The 22,163-nt window shown below is 40.9% G+C and overlaps 1 protein-coding gene across 3 annotated transcripts in view; it reads left to right on the top strand.

Annotated features, from left to right (window-relative positions):
* Positions 1 to 22,163, top strand: part of ADCY7 (adenylate cyclase 7) — a 119,045-nt gene that overhangs the window by 71,273 nt on the left and 25,609 nt on the right. For all 3 annotated transcript variants that reach the window (XM_073307661.1, XM_073307659.1, XM_073307660.2), the window contains exons 5-10: positions 2,597 to 2,746; positions 7,494 to 7,642; positions 8,156 to 8,267; positions 11,145 to 11,272; positions 13,027 to 13,185; positions 18,063 to 18,195. In XM_073307661.1, coding sequence (XP_073163762.1) covers positions 2,597 to 2,746; positions 7,494 to 7,642; positions 8,156 to 8,267; positions 11,145 to 11,272; positions 13,027 to 13,185; positions 18,063 to 18,195 — 831 coding nt within the window. The remainder of the gene's footprint in view (positions 1 to 2,596; positions 2,747 to 7,493; positions 7,643 to 8,155; positions 8,268 to 11,144; positions 11,273 to 13,026; positions 13,186 to 18,062; positions 18,196 to 22,163) is intronic.

Genomic DNA, 22,163 nt, shown 5'->3' with positions numbered 1-22,163 from the left:
AGACTGATTCATTTGAGATGAAGAAATCAAGGCACGCATTTTCAGACTTGTACATCTAAGTGTATGACTGGACAGAGAGCCAGTAGCACCTTTGTGCCCTTCCCCCCATATCTCTCCCTCCTAAACACCATGAACAAACATGCTGTGTTGGATCAAAACTTGCCTGCTTCCTGAGGTTTGGCTTTATTAACCAGGTGGCTCCGGGGGTTTTGGGGGGTGTTGTGAGGGCTATAGTCACCTCAAAATGTCCCTTAGATCTTCTGTAGCCACCCTGTAGCAGCTGCCGCTCTCCCGCTGCCCATCTCTGAAGGCAGAGCAGAGAGAGGTGGCTGCTGGCCTGGCGCCCAGCTCCAGCAGCAGAGGAGAAGAAAGCCTGGGCGGGAGGCTGGGATGCCTGAAAGCACCCCTGGCCCATGTCTCTGCCCACTGGGCAGGCGGAGGGTCTAGTGTTCCCCACAATGGCCCAGACTGACCTGCTCCAGCCCGGACTCCTGGGCCCTGCCCCCAGCGGTCGCTGCTCCCTGAGGGCTCTGTGGCCCCAGAACTGGGTCCCCCTGCCTGGGTAGCTCTTGCTGGCTGCGAGCAGACAGTGCCCCACACTGCTCGGCCATGGGGTGGGACCACAGAGGGGGCAGAGCCATGGAGAAGGGAGGGGCCTCATGGCAAGGGGGGAGCAGACCACTCAATTTTCTGATCCACCTGAGCGCCCCGCCCCTCCCCCCCTGGAAGTGGCTGACGCCACTCCTGGGGTAACTCAAAATATAAAAACAAACTGTAGCCCAATCCCTGCCCCCCAGACTTGGCTGTTGTTCCAAGGGTTCCTTTCAGACCCAGACCCTAGATTCATCTCTCAAAAAGGCGACTTCCACTTCTCATCAATCCACGCTGGAGTTAATGAGCCACGGCTGTTACAAGGAGTCAGCAGCATTAGTCTCTCCTTGTTTGAACGCTTACCAGGGTGCATTCACAGAAGAACGCAGCTAGTCTGAACAGTTTCTGGTGTGTCCATGTCTGATGAACACATACATCAGGATGGTAACTTGCATGTGTATACATGCATGTACTTTTGGCAGAGGTATGTGCCCATGGAGTTTGCTGTGCCTAAAACAGAGTCATAGTTGACAGCCAGAAGGGACCATCAGATCATCTAGTCTGACCTCCTGTATATCACAGGTCAAAGCACTACCCAGCACTTGCACGCTAAACCCAGCAACGGAAATGAGACCAAAGTATTACAGCCCGCAGGAGACTAGACTAGTATGTGCCACAGGGAGAGAATAGGAGTGACTGAGGTGTGCTGAGGCCGCTGCAATGTCACGAAAATGATTGAGATACACCCAGATCATGCTGGCAAGTGACCTGCACCCACATACAATGGGAAGACCAAGACACTGCAAGGTTACTACTGCCCGTCTGATCTCGGGTAAATTCCTTCCCAACCCCACATATGGGGAACAGTTAAACCCTGAGCATGTGAGCAAGAACCTGAGCGTGTGAGCAAGAGCCGGCCATGCAGCCGAGAGAGAGAATGCTTGGTGCCACCTCGGAGCCCGGGCTCATTCTGCCTTATATCCCATCCCCAGTCAGGGCCATTGTTGATGCTTTAGAAGAAAGAGACCACCCTCCCGCCCCCCCGCCGAGTGCATTGTGGGTATAGGGAAATCCCTGCCTGATCCTTGCAGTAGTTAGCTGAAAACTTGAAGCATGAGCTTTTAGGAATATAAGATATAAACTGGAAGTGATCCCTAGGGCTGCCTGCCCCCTACTATTCTGAGCAACCTTGTCATACAATTGAACTCATAAATTTGTCCAGCTCTCTTACAACTAATGAAGTTAGCCTCCAAGCTGTTCCAGAACCTCTCACCTCTGATGATTAGAAACCTTCTTCTAATTTCCAGCCTGAATTTGTTCATACTAGTTTGCTTCTCTGCTAACTTTGCCCTTTGGCTTAAATAGCTCTTCACCCTCCCTGGTGTTGACCCCTGTGATGTACTTAGAGAGAGTAATCACATCCCCGTGTCAGCCATCTTTTTGTGAGGTTAAAGAAGATATACTCTTTCAGTCTCCTCTCATAAAATAGGCCCTCCATTCCCCTGACCATCCTAGGAGCTCTTCTCTGCATTTGTCCAGCCTTTAACATGGGTGACCAGAATTGTACACATTCTAGTATTCTAAATGAAGTCTTATCAGTGCCTCGTACAATGGCATTAATACCTCTCTCTCTACTGGAAATGCCTCGCCTGATACATCCTAGGATCAGAGATGCCTTTTTCACAGCTGCATCATATTGGGAACACGTGCCCCAGTGGCAGGCACATGTCTGCAAACATGGGCCTTAACTTATGTGACTGAATCCCTCTTGTGTTTTAACGGACTAACATGAATGAGTTAAATAGAAGTACTCATGTTATTGAGTTAGCGTGTATTTAACACATGCAAGTTGGCTAACACAAAGTTTGGTGGTGGTTTGAAAAAGCTTGTGTGAAAGGATGGGAAAAACTTGAGCTTTTTCTTATGTTCTGGACAAAAACATTTTAAGTTTCTTCAGTATAGAATATGAATCAAATTCTTCTGCGGCACTTTTCTTCTCTTGCAGTTACTTGCCAATGCTGTAATTTTTCTTTGTGGTAACCTGATGGGTGCATTTCACAAGCATCGGATGCAAGATGCTTCATGGGATTTGTACAGATACACTTTAAAGTGCATTCAAGTCCGAATGAAACTGAAGATTGAAAAGAGGCAACAAGTGAGTAAAAGCCTCTATTACATGAGTTATGTGTTTTCTTTTGGGTGATGTGTGTCTTTTTTTTCTAAGTTTGTGACTGATGCATACTGAAAGGCGTGGTCCAATCTCTATGAAAACCACCTAATGTCAAAAACAACCATGCCACTGACAATAGAGAGGGGGAAATTAAAGGGAGAAAGCTGCTTTGTGTGTGGTTTGTCTTAGTCCAAAAACGTAGAAAAAATGACAAATCTGTACATACTAGACGTAGTATTTGAAACCAGAAGTTGATTATCAATCATTTACCTATTTTCCTAAAATAATAAAATGTAAAATAATCTCAGACAATTCAGAAGAAAAGTAATTCTTAGTCTTCAGATTTGTATTGATGAGAAACCTTTTTAATTAAATTCAGCAACGATCCTGCCTTCTTTATGCAGATGTTGGATGTTTGAAATTCTGTAGTCTTATTCTTTCTTGGAAGAGCACTTGAAGATGTTCTTCTTCTTCTGCTAATGCAGAGACGATAGAAATCTATTTTTAAAGTAGCCAACCAAGTAAACAATTTTGCAGTATTATGTAAAATAAATACACTGAAAACATCTTGTGAGTGCCAAATAATTACTTGCTTTGCATTGATAGAAGTGAGTAACATTAAACACTATGAAACTTTGACATTCATACTGATGTAAGATGTAATTTTGTATAATTCAGTCGTAAACTAGCATTGATGGCTAGTTACTGTAAAGCTCTAACAGCAAGAGCAACCCCTTATGATAGGCAGAGAATTTTTTTTTCTATCTGGGTTTGGTGTTTTTCTACCTTGATCAGCTGCTCTAAAGGCTCTTTCGTTCCTACCTCTGTGTGCCCATTTTACTTACCCAGACTCAGCTGTTGCAGTCTCCTCTGGCTACTTCACCAAGCAAAGACCATTATTGCCAGACTGTTAGTCTTATACACAGCACGCTTTCTTTTCCCCTCTTGTAGGCTGCTTAACAATGTTTTTGTGTTTGTTGCATATACAGTGAGGCCAATCCTGAAAACATTGATCCAAGGAGGGCTCACTGCTGACTCGTTTTTAACAAACACACCCAAGTGGTTTTTTTTGCAAACAGTGTTTCAGGATAAAATGAGGTTTCGAAATTGCAGATAGGGGAAGAAGAAGAAAACCTTTTGAAATTTTATAGCAATGGTTGGATTGTTGGGGTGTTTCTTTAAATGTGTGTGGGAACAAATGATCTAGAAACACGGGTTTTCCCCTTGGGGGTTGCAACCGTTATCTTGAGGTCACAACTATCCTGCCTTTCCCATATTGCTAAGTGGAAGGAAAGGTCCCAGTATGGAAAAGGTTGAGAACTGCTGATCTAGAGCAGTGGTCTCCAAACCGGAGTGCGCGGCAGCAGGAGTGCCACTGGACGGCACTCTGCCGTTCTTTTTCTTCGGCGGCAGCTCTGCACGTCCACGGCTGGTGTTCCCCTCTGGCGGCGTGCCTGGGGCAGGTCTTCCGGTCTTCTTCCATCAGCGGTGCGCCTGCAGCAGGTCTTCCGGTCTTCACCCCAGGGGAGCGCGAGCCAAAAAGTTTGGAGACCACTGATCTAGAGTGCTGCATGTGTATGGTGATCTCAGCTCATAAACTGTGAGCTAAAAGGAGAAGGCTGAAAAGACAGAATTGGCTGAATTGGAAAGAAGACACCACATTACTAATGTCCAGTCTGCCCTTTATTGCCTATCTTACCAGATGAGATGACAAAGCCCTAAAAAAAAAAAATCTTGCTATAAATGCTAATTTTTTTTTTCACAGATAGCTAGGGAAGCATCTAATCAGCTTCCACTAGTATCGAGCTTTCTGTAACCCACTTGACTGAACCTGCTGTGGTAACTTGCCCTTTTCTTTTCTTTTTTTTGTCCTGGTGCCCTACTTGTAGTTTTGCAGCCTACATGTAGTTTTCCTTGCCCCCTACATTGTTTGTCAGATTCCCCACTTTCCATTTTCCTTGCCCCACCAACCAGGAAGATGTGAGAAGGGCAATTTAATTTCTGAACAAATGACATCGACCGGTAAAGTAACATTATCTCACATTAAAGAACTGTTCTGTCATGTTCAGTATGGTTCTGTTGTCACCCTAATTGTTCACTAACCTCAAGTCTCCCAAAATACCAGGGAAGGGAGACTTGGGCTTCTTTTTCCTTGGGGAGGCAGTGGAATGTAGGTTTCTCCGTAACAAGATCAAACTATATTTCTGTCTAATCCTCCTGCACAGCAGAAGGAAGAGGAGTTCTTGATGCTTCAGAAATAAGGTGACATTTTCCCCACCATCCATATTCATCACATACACATAACTATTTATGCAGTGTTGTACGTGAGAGAGAATCCTTCTCCCTGCACAGGCTACAGATTGGTACCCAGAACCATTTGTCAGCCTCCTAAACTCCCACTGCTGTGGCTTTCCATCTTCTGCTGTATTTTCTCATTTTAAAAATGAAAACAATATTTTAGTGAAATTCGACTATATTTTCAAAGTGATGGGGTGCAGTAAGAATTCCTGGTCATCGACCTTGGTCTACCAGGCCAAGGAGGCTAACTTAAATCCACCCTTTAATTGCTTCAGCAAAGGGATTTCTGCAGTCTGTGGAGAAGAATGTTGGATCAGTTCTGAGTGTGCTCATTCTTTGAAGGATCTTATGATCCTTTTTATTCCAGGTAAGCTCTTCAGAGTATTGTTGGTTTCATTCCTCTGCAGGGAGCAGCAGATGACTTGAAAGCAGTGATACACCTGCTTTTCTTTTATTCTTGTCCACTGACACTTGTTCCCCAGTCAGAGGTGTAATTTCATTAACGTGTGTTTGTTTGGGCACATGGGACAAAGCTTTATTGATCTCCGATTAGCTGAGCAACATTAGTAATTTCTGAGGAAAGGATTCCATTAAAAGGCTCTACCTCAATAGCCTTGAGTAACTCAGTTGTGTTAGCATTTTGGCAGTAGACTTTTCTATTTAAAGTCTCCTATCCAGGATTTGAATTAATCAGGTGCTTCCTCCAGCAAGGAAGGCAGTTTGAACTCTTAGCACATGATGTGAAGAATTTGATGGTTTGAATATTTTATAGTCTTACTTCTACAGAGTGAGCTTTTGAGTCTGAACGTCTATCGAAAGATGCTGGAAGCCTGCTGATGAGGGGGAGACTGCAAAAAATGGAGAGAAGAATGTTTGTTTCACACTGACTGGGCAAGCTGTGCTAGAGACCCTGTTTAGTTCGTCTTGAGTGCATACCTCAGGTGATAGGTCTGGCTTCCTGCATCTCACTCTGGGCGGAGCCATGTGGTTCAACCACTCTGGGACTGGATCTCTGGACTGCAGCCCCTATGCCCCCACTTCCCAACTGTATTAAGCTAACAGTATAAGGATTTGCGGGTCTAGACTCCAGGTTTGTGGGGTCCTGGGCAACTGATGACTCTACTGGAGAGCCAGGCAGAGCAGCATCCCAAAATTACTGCAAGGTTAGACACAGCAGGAAGCTCTGCCTGAAGAGATGAGCGACAGAACCGTGCAGCTGCCTGATTGGTCAACACCAACTATTTAAACAAGAAATCTGCCCTAGGGAACCATCTGAGCAACAATGCAGACTCTGGCTTCCTACTGCTAAAGATCTCTCCTTTTTGCCTGATTGTGCTCCCAATTCCTGCCTTTTACCCTGGCCCAGCTTGACCTTAGTACCTGACTCAGCTTGGTAACTAGCTTGCCTTCAACCCTGGCCCAGTGGACACTACTGGGCCAGCCACCAAACAAGCCCAACTGTGAGCGGTATCTGTAAGAAATTTCCCTCCAGAAGCCTGTGACAGAATAAGGTTGCAAAAAGAAAAGGAGGACTTGTGGCACCTTAGAGACTAACCAATTTATTTGAGCATAAGCTTTCGTGAGCTACAGCTGCATCCGATGAAGTGAGCTGTAGCTCATGAAAGCTTATGCTCAAATAAATTGGTTAGTCTCTAAGGTGCCACAAGTACTCCTTTTATTTTTGCGAATACAGACTAACACGGCTGTTACTCTGAAATAACGTTGCAGTGACACAGAAGCAGCTTCCTCAAACAAAGCATTTGTTCACCCAAAGGTACAAAGCACACAGAGCAAATGTATAAAACAAAACAAATGTCTAAAACAAAAAAGGCCTATACATGCATATCCCCTTACTTACCCTGAATTTTTCCTTGCAAGCTTTGGTAGGTTCCACTCAGCCCAGTTACCTCCATCTCCAAGTTAGGAAAAACAGACAGCTTGATGCTGTTTGTGTCTCTTTCTGTCAGTATGGGTCTCTGTCAGCATGTTGACGGCTCACTCAAACCTCCTTTCTGCGTAGGCCATCATCTTTAAGGGTTTAGTATACTCGTTGGTGGAAGAGTAAACTTTTGCTAACCTGGAGGGAGCCAAGCAGGGGCATTCTCCAATTAATAGCTGCCCACGTTGTTCCCTTTGTCATTGTTTCAATTGCTGTTTGCTTCCCCCGTACAGCCTCCTTTGTTGCCTTCAGGCAGGATAATGTCAAACGGGTAAACTGAGGTGCATGTAATATTTAAAAAAAAAATGCATACACTCATAACTCTCGAGAGCAGAAAAAAGAATCCTTTATTGAAAGCCTGAGCTGCAACACTCAGAAACTGCTAAATTAAGGAGACTTCTTTTTTAATCTTCCCCCAATAATTTTCTAACACACTGAGATTCCTAACATGGCATTTCAAATAACTTTACATTATTAAATCTTTTTTCTTCTCAGGAAAGCTTGCTTTTATCTATACTGCCAGCTCATATCTCAATGGGAATGAAACTAGCCATCATAGAGCGACTGAAGGAAACCAATGACGATAGGCAAATGCATGATAACAACTTCCATAGTCTGTATGTGAAAAGGCATCAGAATGTTAGGTAAGTAAAGAAACTTGACAAATGGCTGCATTAAGACATGCTTCTGCTTTTTAATACTTGGTCTATTTACTGATGGTGAGGAGTGTCATGGTTGGGATTAGACAGGCTGAATGAGGAGTTTATGTTCAGATGCTCTGAACACATCTGCCAAGGTGAGAGGAGGGAAGAGAACTGGTTTGAAGTTATTTTGCCAGATTTGGGATTTCTTTTTTTCATTGTAATGGTAAAAAACCCCAATTACCTACCCTCTTTAGTTGTCCAAATCCACATCCTGGACTGGGTAAAGTCAGGTGTTTTTTTTTTTAATGTGTTTTCATGCCAGAGTGAGCTTGTTTGAAGACTGTGGGCCCTAGACTAGCATGCTGTATTTTAAACTTAAATAAAAACAAACCCAGAGAGAGAGGTGCTCTGTTAGAGATCTTTAGTATTGAACCACAGTGCAATTAAATCTCCATATTATTATGAGAAAACAAAGATCATTAAAATGTGACTAAATAGTGTGTCCTTGTCCAGCATCCTGTATGCAGACATTGTGGGATTCACTCGTCTGGCTAGCGACTGCTCTCCAAAGGAGCTGGTAGTGATGCTGAATGAGCTCTTTGGGAAGTTTGATCAAATTGCAAAGGTAAGTGTTGCTCTTCATTATGTGAATGAGGGTAAATGCCACTCTTAGAAAACTACTAGTTCCAAGCTCCTGGGAGTGAGTCCTCCTGCGCTGGGAAGTCTGGGTGATGCAAAACACAGGATAGGAAGTATTCGCTGGAGATTCTGCTTGGCCTGACTTTCAAGCTAATAAAAATCCCAGCAAAAGGCAAAATTGATTTAAAAATCTCTAAAAGAACCAGGAAAGCTATTTGAGTGCCAGGAGGAGGGTTTGTGGTATGAAACCAGGATAGTTCTCTGGGATTCCACTTTTCAGCTCTTCTGCTGAATCACTGTGGATTTCTGGGTGAGTTCCCTAACTCTTCGTGTTTTGCAAGCTTTGGTAGGCTCCACTCAGCCCAGTTACCTCCATCTCCAAGTTAGGAAAAACACCGGGAAAATGGGAGCAGTAATACTTATCTGCAAAACCTCACAGGGGGTTGCAATGCTGAATTCCTTAACATTTCTAAAATGCTTTGAAGTCCTCTAAAGAGCACTGTATGAAGTGCAAATATTGGGATATTTTAGTTATGTAATACAGTAATAAAATTTGAACATTGGGAACTGTACAATATAAAACAATGTAGCATGAAAAAGGGGTTTGCGCTATTTGATTAATTTTTTTTAGAGTGGAATTATATTTGCAGTATAATGTAGTGATTGAGTCACATTATAGAATATTTTGTCCTGTTTTCCCTGTAATTAATCATTTGTGTATATACAATTTGACCTTAGGCTGGCAGAATGAATCATTTTAACATCTGCTTTTGATATACTTTTATGAAGCAAATGGGTAAAGAATTTCAGACCAATCTACCTTTGACTATTGTGCCAAAAACGTCAAATTAATATAGCTAAAGGGGAAACTATGTTGGTAAAAATACTGCTTGTGATAGCATGGGCTGTCTGCCAACGTTCTCAAAATTACTTTTGTCTGTACCTATGATAAATATGGAACAAATTATAAAATGTGGATTGCAGTGTCCAGCAAGAACATGCCTATTAAAACTGAAGGCTCAGAAATCTGGAGAATGTATGCAAATGACTTCTTGCCCTAACTTGCATAGTTGATAAACACCTCTTTATATACAGACGTGATCTCAAACGTCCTGATGACCAGAACTTAAGACTGTAGCATAGAATGAGCTTTACGTGTTTAGGAACTGCTATGTTCCTGGCTAACTCTGGCATCTCCCTGGTTTGCTATTCAGCTAACTCGGCTACTCCTTTAAAACTGTTCCACTTGCATCTCCTTGTCCTGGACTGGGTGGAAGGCTGTTGAGAGTCCTATCTAATGATTTTCCAACTGTCCGTGTTATGGAGCTAATATAGCTTCAAAAGAGTAAAGCTGCATTTTATTTTGTCCTGTAATGTACAAGAAGTAAATGCCAGCCACGTTCTGGTTCTAGAAATTTATTTCTGATGAAGAATAAGGAAAGACCAAAGCCTGGCTTTCAGAACTTCCAATCCTTGATTTTTTTAAAGATTGTGGTTTGATTTATAAACTGAGCATATTTGGGTATATGTAACAAACTGAAGCATAGTTAGAAGAATTTAATGGGGTTGGAAAAACCTCATTTAGTTTGTAAAGTTCTAAAGCTTTCCAGGAAGTAAACAGGAGAAGTTGTAAATTCTAGAATAGGGGATTATGCTGATGTTAAAGTATTGTGTAATTATGCTATAAATAATTGAAAGAGAAGAATCCTTAACAAAGTAATTAAATTAAATCTTGATGGATGTGGGTAAATTAGATTGTTGAATGTACTGTATCCCTTGTGCTAAAATAGCACACATTAGAGCCTTGTAAACAATAAATGATCTTTTCCCCACACTTCTAATTTTTCATATAGTATTTCCAGGAGTTGAGTTGTAATTACAGCTTTGCAAGCTCTGGAGAATACTAACCTTCTTATTTGAGCTATATTTTTGTATGACAACCCTTATGAACACATGGCTTGATACAACTGTTACTTCAGTTGCGTGGGTTTTTTATGCCGCAGGATAAAAATATATAAAATCAGTAAAATAAGCATAGATTTTTTTAAAATTAAAATGAATTGAAAGGATAACTATGGGCATTGTTTGTAATGGTTCTTTAGGTTCAAAAAAAGTAACAGCTGAATTGCCTTTATAAAACAGATTAATTTATTTTTGTATAATAGTTGATAAACATCTCAAAATACTCTACAGCTGATTTATTAATATATTTTATAGGTTACCTTATGTCCTGTGATTCGCATCTGTCGATATGAAGGCTCAGCTGAATACATATGTATTTTGGACTTCACAAAATTGTGGAAATGTTTCAATTAAACTTTCTCCAGTGTTGTTTTGCCTGATTGCATTCAAACATTGCCTGAAGTTTTTGTGATATTTTGTGAGAGCAGTAATATGGACGCATAAACATTCCCAAATAAATTGTTGAAGCAAAACCTATTTTCTTGCAAAATGGTGCAGAAATGTCAGGAAAATAGTAGTGATTTTAATTTCATAAAGACAGGTTTCAGAGTAGTAGCTGTGTTAGTCTGTCTCCGCAAAAAGAACAGGAGGACTTGTGGCACCTTAGAGACTAACCAATTTATTTGAGCATAACCTTTTGTGGGCTACAGCTCACTTCATCGGCTGCATAGAATGGAACATATAGTAAGAAGATATATTTATACATACACACAGAGAAGGTGGAAGTTGCCATACAAACTGTAAGAGGCTAATTAATTAAGATGAGCTATTACCATCTCCTGCCTAACTTTTCTCAAAGTGACATTAACAAGTGATGTCTCCTGTTATGTACTCTGGGTATGTACTGATGCATATAAGCAGTGCTTTTTTCCTGTTATGTTTCTTTCTCCTTATTTTTCAGGAAAATGAATGCATGAGAATAAAAATTCTGGGAGACTGTTATTACTGTGTCTCAGGCCTACCTGTGTCCTTACCAGTTCATGCCCGGAACTGTGTGAAAATGGGACTCGACATGTGTGAAGCTATAAAGTATGTATTCTGTAAAAAGGACCTTTTAACCTATAGACACTCAGAAAATAGACAAGCACCTTAGAAATGTAGGGCTGGGATTTTTTTTTTTTTTTTTAAAAAGGTCATGAAGCCATTGGGTAAGATCGTTCTTAGTCTTTTGTGTGGACAGTCTAGAGTGGATTCACTAACTATTGTATCACTTACACTATTTCATTTTGCATGTGTCAAGTTCGAATGGCTCCAGCCTCTTTTCTATAAACAAAGTATGTATTATGAGAGCAGAACATCATGGGTCTCCATGGCTTATATAGGAAGGAGATGAAATCAGAAGAGAATAAAATGCTGAATGAAATACTTTAAGGCCAATTTATTATTTTTAGTTATACATGATTTATCATAAATCCATAAGACCAAAAATAGCAAAGTCTGCTTGATGATGATAGTATTCCTTTGGGGATGCCTGCCTGGTGCAATCAGAGGGGTGTAATTTATAAAGCACTTTGACGTGTTGTGCTTAAACTGCCCCATGTAGACCCTGCTGGAGGGTCTACATTAGCATGAACTAGACACCTTTTAGAGCATGCCAGCAGGATCTACGCAGTGCAGTTAAAGCACTCTGATGTGTTGTGCTCTACAAATCACACTCGTCTAATGCACTTTGACAGTGCTATATAGACAAGCCCCCTTTATTTTTGGTTTAAAAAGAGTTGTTTCCACATATCTAGAGCAGTCACCATACCTTTTATTATTTCTATTGCTTAGCACACAAAATGTATTGAGGAGGAGAAAAGGGTAGTGTACCAGGCCTGGTCTTGCATTCCATGTGTGCAGAAGGAATGCAGATTTGGATGCACAAGGAGTGCAAGGTCAGGTGTCAAGGTGGTAATGCAAAGGTATGGTTCCCTTCCCACAATAATGTGGGATTCTGTAACGTTTCATTCTAAGGTTACACAGTGAGAATGGATTGACTAGTTATTACGTTCCAGCACCATCTTATGTTCAGGCTTAAATTTCAGCGGTGAAGGTAATTAAACTATGTTGTTGCTTATATTAAAGAGAAGAAAGTTGGCTAGGACAACTGAAGTTACTGCCAACTCTTTCAAATACTGCCATGCGACCACCTACAGCCTCTATTAACCCCAGCATGAATAGAAAGGACATGTGTTTAAGAACACTTCACAACATTTAAACTCTAGCAGCAGCCTAACATCCACATAACATAAAATGTTTTTTTTGGGTGTAAATTACATTTAAGTTCCTAGGATTTAATTCTCCTTTCTTGTATATTTTAGCTGTGACAGTGCCAAGGGGTAGCCAAAAGTTGGCTTAACTTTGTACCCATTGACTTCAGTAGGAGCAGAGTTAGACCACTTCGTAGGGCTTTGACAATCCCATCCTAAGTGCATGTTTCTTTTCATTATGAAAATGAGCCTTGTGTGTATTCTAATCTTAATTGCTGTTCTGAATCGCTGTGCTGTGAGCTGAGAATCAATCTATTTGTCTACCCTGTATTCAGGAGACCATAGTAACGGTATTATTCTATGCAATAAAATTAGAAAAGCTTCAGATGCACAAATCAGAGGAAGTCTCCATAAAATCTTAGGATACTTTTAATAAATCACCACATTTTTCCCCCCTCCTGTCTTCAGCAATTCTAAGTTTCACACCTGCTTTTAGTGAGTGGAGGAAATCAAACCCGAGTAAGTAATGTATATATGTGGGGCAGATAGCTTATATTCTGCTTTTTCTCCCCTCTGCCCCTTTCCCCCAAGACAAGTGAAAGAAGCCACTGGAGTGGACATCAGTATGAGAGTTGGTATCCATTCTGGGAATGTGCTTTGTGGCGTGATTGGACTCCGGAAATGGCAGTATGATGTGTGGTCTCACGATGTTTCCTTAGCTAATCGTATGGAATCCTCAGGAATACCTGGGTAAGAATATTTGTTTTGGCTGTTTCTTCAGTTCTACAGTGATTATTTTTATATTATTTCAATATTTCATTATATTGTGTTGGGCTGCTACACTTATTTTAAATAATGAAGGTTTGAAATCGGCAAAAATGTCTGTCCAGTTCTACTGTGAAAAATGTTTGTCTCTAAATAATTTCTCACCTAATCCATAGAACTCTGATCTTATGTGAGATATAATGCTCTTATATAGCTCTTGACCTTTCTTGAATCCCTGAAACTGTGTTTTATTATATGCTAACTGACTTGATTCAAGTTGTACATTAAGATATATTATATCTGTATTTGTGAATTGAGATGAAAACACATACACAGCTTCTGTAGGCAATACAAGGCTGTATATTTACTTAGTGTTTCTACTGATGATTTAAATCAAGTGTGAGTGATACATTTATCTAGAGAGAGATCCAGAAAACCGAGATAAAAATGCAGCCTTATGATGTATAAACAGTAGGTTGTGTGTAGTTTGTCTATAATAATTAATAATAATAATTAATAGCACTTTTGATCTATAGATCACAAAGCACTTTACAAAAGAAGGTAGTAAGCATGTTTATATATTTTTATAGTTGGGGGAACTGAGGCAGAGGTGTAAAGTGACCTGCCTGACATCACCCAGCTGGGCAGTGTGGAATGTGGGAATAGAACGTAGGTCTCCAGACTCCCAGTGCAGTGGTCTATCCATTAGTTCAAGCTGCCTATCTGAGATACTTACTAAAAATAACATGAAATGTAAATATTCTTTAAAACACAACCATTTATTATTTCCCTTATTCAGAAAGAATACCAACTTAGTGTTTTTCTGTGTTGCAGTGTATGTAATATTTGAAATTGTGATTATAAAATACCCCAAATTCTGTTTTTAAAAAACAAAACAAATAAAGATGTCCTGGGCTTGCACACACTCGTATTATTAACTGTTTGAATTACAGTAGGACCTAAATGCCCCAACTGAGGGCTGGGCCCCTTTGTGCTGGGCTCTGTACGTACATGTAGTAAGAGACATGCCCTGCCCAAAAGAGTTTAAAGTCTAAACAGACAAGAGAAACCAATATTGAAGAGGGAACAAAGGCATGAGGAAGTGCAGTGACCTGTCCAAACTACACAGCAGGTGTGTGGGAGGGCTAGAAATGAAAGCCTGGTCTCCTGGCTCTCAGCCAGTGTCCTAGCCATTGAACCATGCTACTTCTGTCTAAAATGGATTAGAACAGCAATTTTATTACCTTGAGTCAGATGCTTGTGTAATCTAGAGATACACTTATGGGGTTTTAGTTTTGTAATTTACAGCATTATCTCACAAGATGATACTTTATAGCTGCTGCTCTCAAGAGAGAGTGAGAGATAGAGCATGCACTGTGGACAGGATTTATCAAAGAAAACTGTTTTTTTTTTCTGTTTTTTTTTTCTCCAGCCTGTACAGGACCAAGGAAGTTGATTCTGTCCCTTCCCTCTTCCACCCCAAATGATTCTGTAATTTTCTGGGGCTTTCATAGCCTGTGCAAATCTATCAATGTTTTGTGGAATGACAATTTTATATAAATCTACGATTGCCATTAAAAAACCCTTAAAGCATAGCTCGGTCTTGAGGGGTGGTTCCTTGTTACCACCTGCCTGAGTGACTACAGATTGCTCAGCTTAGAGTAGTAAAATAGGTTTACTAATGGAGAAAGAGCCCTGCAGACTCAACAGGGAATCTGAAAGTTGAGTTGTCTACTGGTGAAGGTGGCTGAGCCAGAATGTAAAGTAATTGCTTAGTTACCAGTTGTGGCTGTGATGTGCCAGCCGCAGTAGAATCGAGCACACTGCTTGTGTGCTCTGTTGACTCTGCAATGCTAACAGGAGTACAGAATTGTAAAGATTTTTTTTTTTTTTGCCTGTAAAGCAAGCTAGCATGACTCCAAATACAGTGAGGGAGTCAGAAGGTGCATTTTTACAGTCCATTTTAGGACCATAACCACATCATAAAGCTTTGATGGCTCTGTTCCCTTCTACAAGCGTATGTTTAATTCTCTGTTTAATATCACGACTGGTTTGGGTTGGCCCGCTGGTGCTGAAATAGCACCGTGTAATACTGCACTTTCTACGTGTGCGTAGCACTGGGTCGTCATGGGGTTCAAAATTTACACTACTTGACAAAAGGGGACATTTTGTGTCACAGGGGTTATGGCGTAGCCTCACAGGGAGGCTGCTTGTTACACAGCTCCTGTGAAGAAAATCACAGCGTGAGTGAGATTCCCATAAACACACAGTGTTGGCTAAGTTTGCTGTCACTGCAGTCAATGGAAGTTTTATTTCATGGGGAGTAGCTAGGCAGACACTGAGCACTATGGAAAACCCCACACTATAACAGAATTATATGCCAAATTGACTATGTTTGTTCATTTTACTGTAGGGTGTGGAGTTTCTTTTTTGTTTGGCTATCTGATTTTTTTCTCTGTACAATGTAATAGCTATTGCAAATGATCTGCAGGTGTATTTGGTTATTAGTTTACTGGTGAATTTTTTTTTAAAGTTCTCAATTTTCAGTGTCCCTGTACAAATGCAGCCAAAAATACTTTGAGGTGTACCCAAATAGCCATTTTTCTATGGAAACATGAGCTTCTGACCTAAAGCAGAGTTATTTGTATCATAGTAATGTGACCTCATTTCTTTTCTGTGCTTCTGAATGATTTTTTGAAAGCTTTTGGTGTTGCTGAGCTGGTTACTGATGGCCATTTCTGCATGTGTCTGAAAGATCAGAACGTGTTTTACCGTAACCTTTGAAACGTCACTCTTGTTGTAATTTAGCTTAATAGCTTTTTTTGTTCATCTGAAGACCAGGCTGACTTAAAAAACATTGACTAGTTTAGGCCCAGCCCTGCAATCCTTACTGCGAGTAGCCTCTTTGTCTTCAAGGCTGGGTGAGGAGGGGAGAGTATATTTACCCTTTTGTGGAAGTGACCAAAAACGGCATTGAGGCTGCAGTTGGCATTATATGCCTGTCCCTTTTTCAGTGAGGCTCAAGTAATGTCCATGAGCAAATAAAGCTCCCTTAATCATTTCAGAAATTGTCTAAATATTTCCTTTCTTGTTTCTAAATATATAGAAAAACTTTTATGACCAGCTCTTGTTGTGACCTGACGATTGTAATCTTATAAACAATATAGTCCGTATGATACTGACCTTTACTTTACAATGGGAGTTTAAGTGAAGGACAGAAGACATGCTTGCATCAAGGTCTGAAGTGTGCTGCATTTATTCTGTAGGCTTAAAAAAGCATCTGATGTTGTTAATCGTCATATGCAGCTGAGCAAATTCTTCAGTCAAGATACTGTCTAACAGATGTTGCATTTGAATGCTTCCAATCTATTGGAAATCCCTAAAGAATTTGCTGAATGGGAGACTGAATCTAAATAAGCCCTGGTTAATTTTGGGGTGTCACCTAGCATTTTACAATTGCTACTGGACACACATAATGATTTAGGGCATCTTATAAAATTTCATTTTAGAAAGTCCTCTTAGGCTGGTTAAAGCTGAGGTAAGAATTGCAGCAAAATAGTCTCATAGGCCAGTTACCAGTAAATAAAACAGAAACATCTCTAGTCGCTGTGGGGTCAGGTGCAGTTAGGGTGACCAGACAGCAAATATGAAAAATCGGGACAGGGGTGGGGCGTAATAAGAGCCTATATAAGAAAAAGACCCCAAAATTGGGACTGTCCCTATAAAATTGGGACATCTGGTCACCCTAGGTGCAGTCAGGACTGGGTTCAGCCCTCCCTGCTCCAAGGCATTCTCACCTATTGACTCCCAAAGAGCTACCTTTCCTCCTGGGAAATCTGATTGGTCAGCAGTCTCCAACCCTTCCATTGAGCACATGTGCAGGGAAGGGGAGTGGGGAACTGCCCTTAACCTCCTCCTTGCTGTAATTGGGTAAGCCATCAGAACCCTCTCACAAACTCCATTTTAAAGTCAGTGACTGGGTTCTCTTCCCAGCTCTGTATTTGATTCATTGTGTGACCTTGGACAGACTATTTAACCTCTCTCTGCCTAAATTACTCCATCTATAAAATAGGGTAAATCTGTAGCTACAGAGAAGCATATAAGTGAAAGGATCATAATTGTTATTTTATTATATTAATACATTTAATTATTTGGAATGTCTTTTATTGTGCAATTCTATAGAAGGGGTTTGCACAAACACCTGATTCTATGTGATTACCTGGTGCAACGAAATATTCAAGACAAGGCTCCTGTGATCAGAATGAATGCATGGGAGTATTAGCAGATCCTGTTCAGAGACCTGCACTGTTGCTGCTGTGCTTCTGATTTCTCTCTCCAGGAAAAAAAAATACATGTTCAGAATTGCCCTCCTTGTTGTTAAACCTTCCATGGATTTACTTCAGTCCACTTTGCTGATATTCCTTCTGCCTGTCTAGCACAGGACTCATCCCTCCACACAGTTTTAACTATTGTTTTGTGTGCGAGAGAGACAGCGCATTCTCTGAAGCTCCTGTCATCTGGAACAACCTTCCTTTGTCTCTTTGCCTTGTCAGTCATCAAATCTTCATTGATGATATTTCTTCTACCTTGCCTGCACCTCTTAATTTCTCTATCCCTCTGCTATTTACTTTCATGTATTACTTAGTACCAGGACGTGTTTTGGGATACACATGGTATGAAAGACGCAACACAAATAAAGTTGTATTGTATAATGTACCATGAAGGATCATAAATAAGCAATACTGTTTGAACTGCTGTCAGGATCCTGGAGTCATCTGCCAAAGCTGTTGAAATGTAAATGAGTTGCTTAAACTGACCTTTCCGTGAATGTTTAGGCCTTTTGTTCTTTTTCCCCACTCTAGTCGTGTACACATCACTGAAGCAACGCTAAATCACCTAGGCAAAGCTTACGAAGTGGAAGAAGGGAATGGACACCTGAGAGACCCATACCTTAAAGCAATGAACATCAAAACCTACTTGGTGATTGACCCAAGGGTATGTGTCTACATTTAAAATGTGTGTGTGTGTGTGTGTGTGTGTGTTTTAGTTCAGGAATATTATTTGTGTGTGTGTGAGAGAGAGAGAATATGGGTCATCTGTGTGGTTTGAATGTAGGACCTCTGGATCTAAAAGCATGTGCCTGTACTGTTTGAGTTAAAGGTCCAGTAGCTTGAAGGCAATAGCTGACTTACAAATGTCTTACGTGGGCCAGCTACTAGAGAGGAACAAAAATGCATGCGTATCTATTATTTGATGTGTGTGTGTCATGCAAAGCAGTTTCAGGATAAAGGCTTCGCATAAAGCTAAACTATATAATAATCCTGAATTTCAAAGGAAAAACTCTGCCATAAAGTCCATCTCAAAAATGTCTGAAGCTCCTAAAGCAAATAATTATGAAATTGATCTGCCTGTTCTCTTTGAAGGAAAGCTTGTTTTAAATAGCGTTCAGTGTAGGACATACAAGTAGCTTCACCATAGATGTCTCAGTAGCCAAATGTTAACCATTCATTTATTACTGCTGTCCCCAGAAGGGGATGTTCAAGGGTGATGGTCACACATGAATACTTGTTAACTACTGAGACTGTCTGCCCAACAGAGATCCTCTTTGTTCCTTAAAGCCTTCCTCAGTCCTCCTCTTGTGTGCCAGAAGTGGAAAATAATCCATATCTACAAGGGTTCTCTAGTGTGATTGATCTCTGAATTAGTGCCAAGCTGGGGCTTCATCACCATTAGCCCTTCCTCAATAGTTCACGCTATTCACTATCTTTCATTATTACCCCAATACACTCCATTGCCGGATGAAGTGCTAGCGTTACAAATGAGACAAAAGGATGCATCTAATTCTCCTCCTATAGTTCATGCTTTTCTCTGGCTATCTGTAAACAAGCAAAATAAGTCACTTGGGTGTTTAACAGTTTTGAGAGTTTTATGAGGAAAAGCGAATAAAGAATCAAAAGAAGAGAATCTGGGGCACTCCTGTAATACCAGCTGAGACTGGGCTCTGCTATGTCACATCCAGAGCTTGGCTTGTGAAGTTTATTGCAATGAAACCCAACAGTTCCTGTATTTCATTGGGATCCCCGAGCGTGGATTATGTGCCCTTGCAGTCAATCCTGAGCTTCCCTGAGTATGCTAGTGCAGTTGGGGCTGGCTCAGCACTGCAGACAGAACAGACATCCATCTAGGGTAGCAAAACGTTAATTAACTGTTGATAGCAAAACTGTTAATTAACTGGATGACTGTGAGTGAACATTTGCCATTTTGCTTATGGAAGTAATATGCCTAGAGCTTGGCTTCTGTAGCTTTTTCTTGTACACAGACCCTGTTGACTGGTACCACTGATCCTTCTTTGTTATGCCCTCGGAAATATGAAAGTTTTGTTCCTGTTGAAACCCAGCTCTTGCTGTTCTTATGTTCCCCCGATAGGAGTTCTGTGGCTCAGGTAGTAGAGACTCTGAAGAAGATTTTGTTATCTTTGTTGTTTTGATTAGGCTTTCTATCTAGGATGCTTTTATATAACCTCCATGAGTAACTCACTCATTTCTGTATTCTGGGTCAATAGCCCTGGAAGCCATTCTTTAAACACTGATCATACTGAAGTGCTGCAGTTTGCTATTAAATTCCCATTTAACAGATAGAAGTAAGAAAAATGAATAGCCAGACCAGAGCATGCAGACACTTAGAGCATCCGTCAGAAACTTTCTAAATCTGCTAGGAGCCACCTTTCTCCCCTCCACCACCCCCCTCTGCCCTTCCCCCAGCTGTTGTTTGTTTTTAGGTCCTCCTGCTCTGGTTACTTCCCCTCTTTTCTCCCCCTCATTCCTCTAACTCAGCTGAAATCTACATGCACCTTGGGGTGGAGTTACCACTTGGTGTATCTTGTGGTTGAGCTGAGTACCTTGGGAGCAAGAAATTTATGCTGGTGAGTGAAGCAGCTGCCCGAGTCCCCAGTCCGATGATGTTTCCTTTATCTTTCAAGTGTTGTCATCGATGCTGTGAGTAGAAATGAAGAGAGAGATCTGGGGAGTTTGCTCCCCTCTCTTATAGCAATTCTCTTCTCTGAAAATCCTCTCCAGCTGCGGCTCAGGAGACAAAGTCTGATTGCACGGGAACTTCCAGCTGTTCCTTTGCCAAGTTGTACATTTCTTGCTCACACCCTTTTTCCTGCCAAAGAATGGCTGCTTAGCTGGATGATAGTCCATTTCATTTTGTTGACATTTTGTTGGCTGAGGCGTCAGTTTGCCTTTTGTCTCTGAGGAACTGGTTTGTGCCTGCTTTCTTGAAATGGGAACGTGTCTCAGGAATGTCATACAGTAGACATGCAATTTTACATATAACATTGTCATACACATTTTACCAGGACAATAATGATCAACAGATTATGAGTTTTCAAATGATCTCTCATAAGGCATTTTGTACAAAATCATTTTACAAAAGAGTTTTGTAAAAATGGTGAATGTGGGGATATGAACTGTCACGGGCCATTTTTCAAATTTGTCTCTTCAGCGATACTGCCAGAACAGGCCATTCAAACTGTCTGTAATTTAAAGAATATGATCTTTGCCACCCACCATGCAGTTAAACTGGTATTCTGAAAAGCGTTTTGGGGGAAAATAAAAACGCACCATAGAATGTTCCAGGTTAAATTTTCTCAGTCTAGACAAGCCCCAAGTGAAAGTATATTTTTGTTTTTTGTCCCTAAACTGCTAGTCCTGAAAAATCCACTTGAGATCTAAAACCAAGCTGGGTCCTTTCTCCCTTATGCGTCATCAGTAGTAAAGAGTCTGTAGTTAAAATTTAGTTTACAGTTAATACCTCAGCCAGAATAGAATTGAACTCCCTCTTCCATAGCTCTAAATTATATCCTTAGTTCTGCTTGTTTAAGTGCCATTGATTTCTCTGAAGGTGGTACTGAGAGCAGAATTTTATCTTAGTCAGTAAGGCAAACAGATAGGACTGTGAATATACAGAGCTGGATGACTGCTCTATTGGGTAAGAAAGGTGCCTTTTTCACAGATCACATTTCTGACCATAATCATGCTTTTTTACGGAGACCAAAATATCGGTGTGTGTTCAGCGAACAATTGAGAGTTCGAAATTCTATGAAATGTTGAATAAATAACAACCTGCTTTTTCTCTTGCATGCTTGGTGTCTAGTACTTATTACCATACCTAGATACACCTCCCGACAGACATGTTGTATACAAATACAATGCAGTTGTCAGATGTGCTATTTTTTAAAAGGTACATAACATTTCTAAGGTAATGTAATCTCTTTCTCTCCCCCACCACCACCCCTCCCAGCTTTATGGGGAGGTGAAGTTGTTTGTGTGGTACTTATTTTTACAACTTCCAAATAATCACAAGATAATCACACAAGAATGGCCACACTGGGTCAGACCAAAGGTCCATCTAGTCTAGTATCCTGTCTTCCGACAGTGGCCAATGCCAGATGCTTCAAAGCGAATGAACAGAACAGGGCAATCATCAAGTGATCCCTGTACAATCTCATTGATTAATAATAGCTTGAAGCAGTATGCAAATTTTTATCTCCCTGTAATTAGTAACTATGGGGCCATGTAATTCCCTTTAAATCCAAGTAGCCAAAGATTGGAAAGAAAAAGAATTAGCAGAAAACAAATCAAATGATCTTCTTTAGCTATTTTAAATTACAGACTGGATACTACAAAGACATGCAGGTGATCGGGTGCTTTACGCTATTCTGTGATTAGATTTTTACTGGCACACTATGCTGTGTGTATACTCAGCGGGATCTGATATACCTCCATTAAAATGGGTCTTGCACTCCTGGAGATGCCTAAAATGTGAGGATATGCTTATTCATCAGTGCACTATCTGAGATCTGATGCTGTTATTACACAAGTTATTCCTAATGTGTTAGCTGCTTTTGGTCACATGAAAGGACGTTATGAGGCTTTATATGTTCCTTTGCTACACATCCA

This window comes from Lepidochelys kempii, chromosome 12 (assembly GCF_965140285.1).
Source record: "Lepidochelys kempii isolate rLepKem1 chromosome 12, rLepKem1.hap1, whole genome shotgun sequence".
NCBI classification, from domain to species: Eukaryota; Metazoa; Chordata; order Testudines; family Cheloniidae; genus Lepidochelys; species Lepidochelys kempii.
Note: the sequence above shows the minus strand (reverse complement) of the source record. Positions and strands in the feature narration are given on the sequence as shown.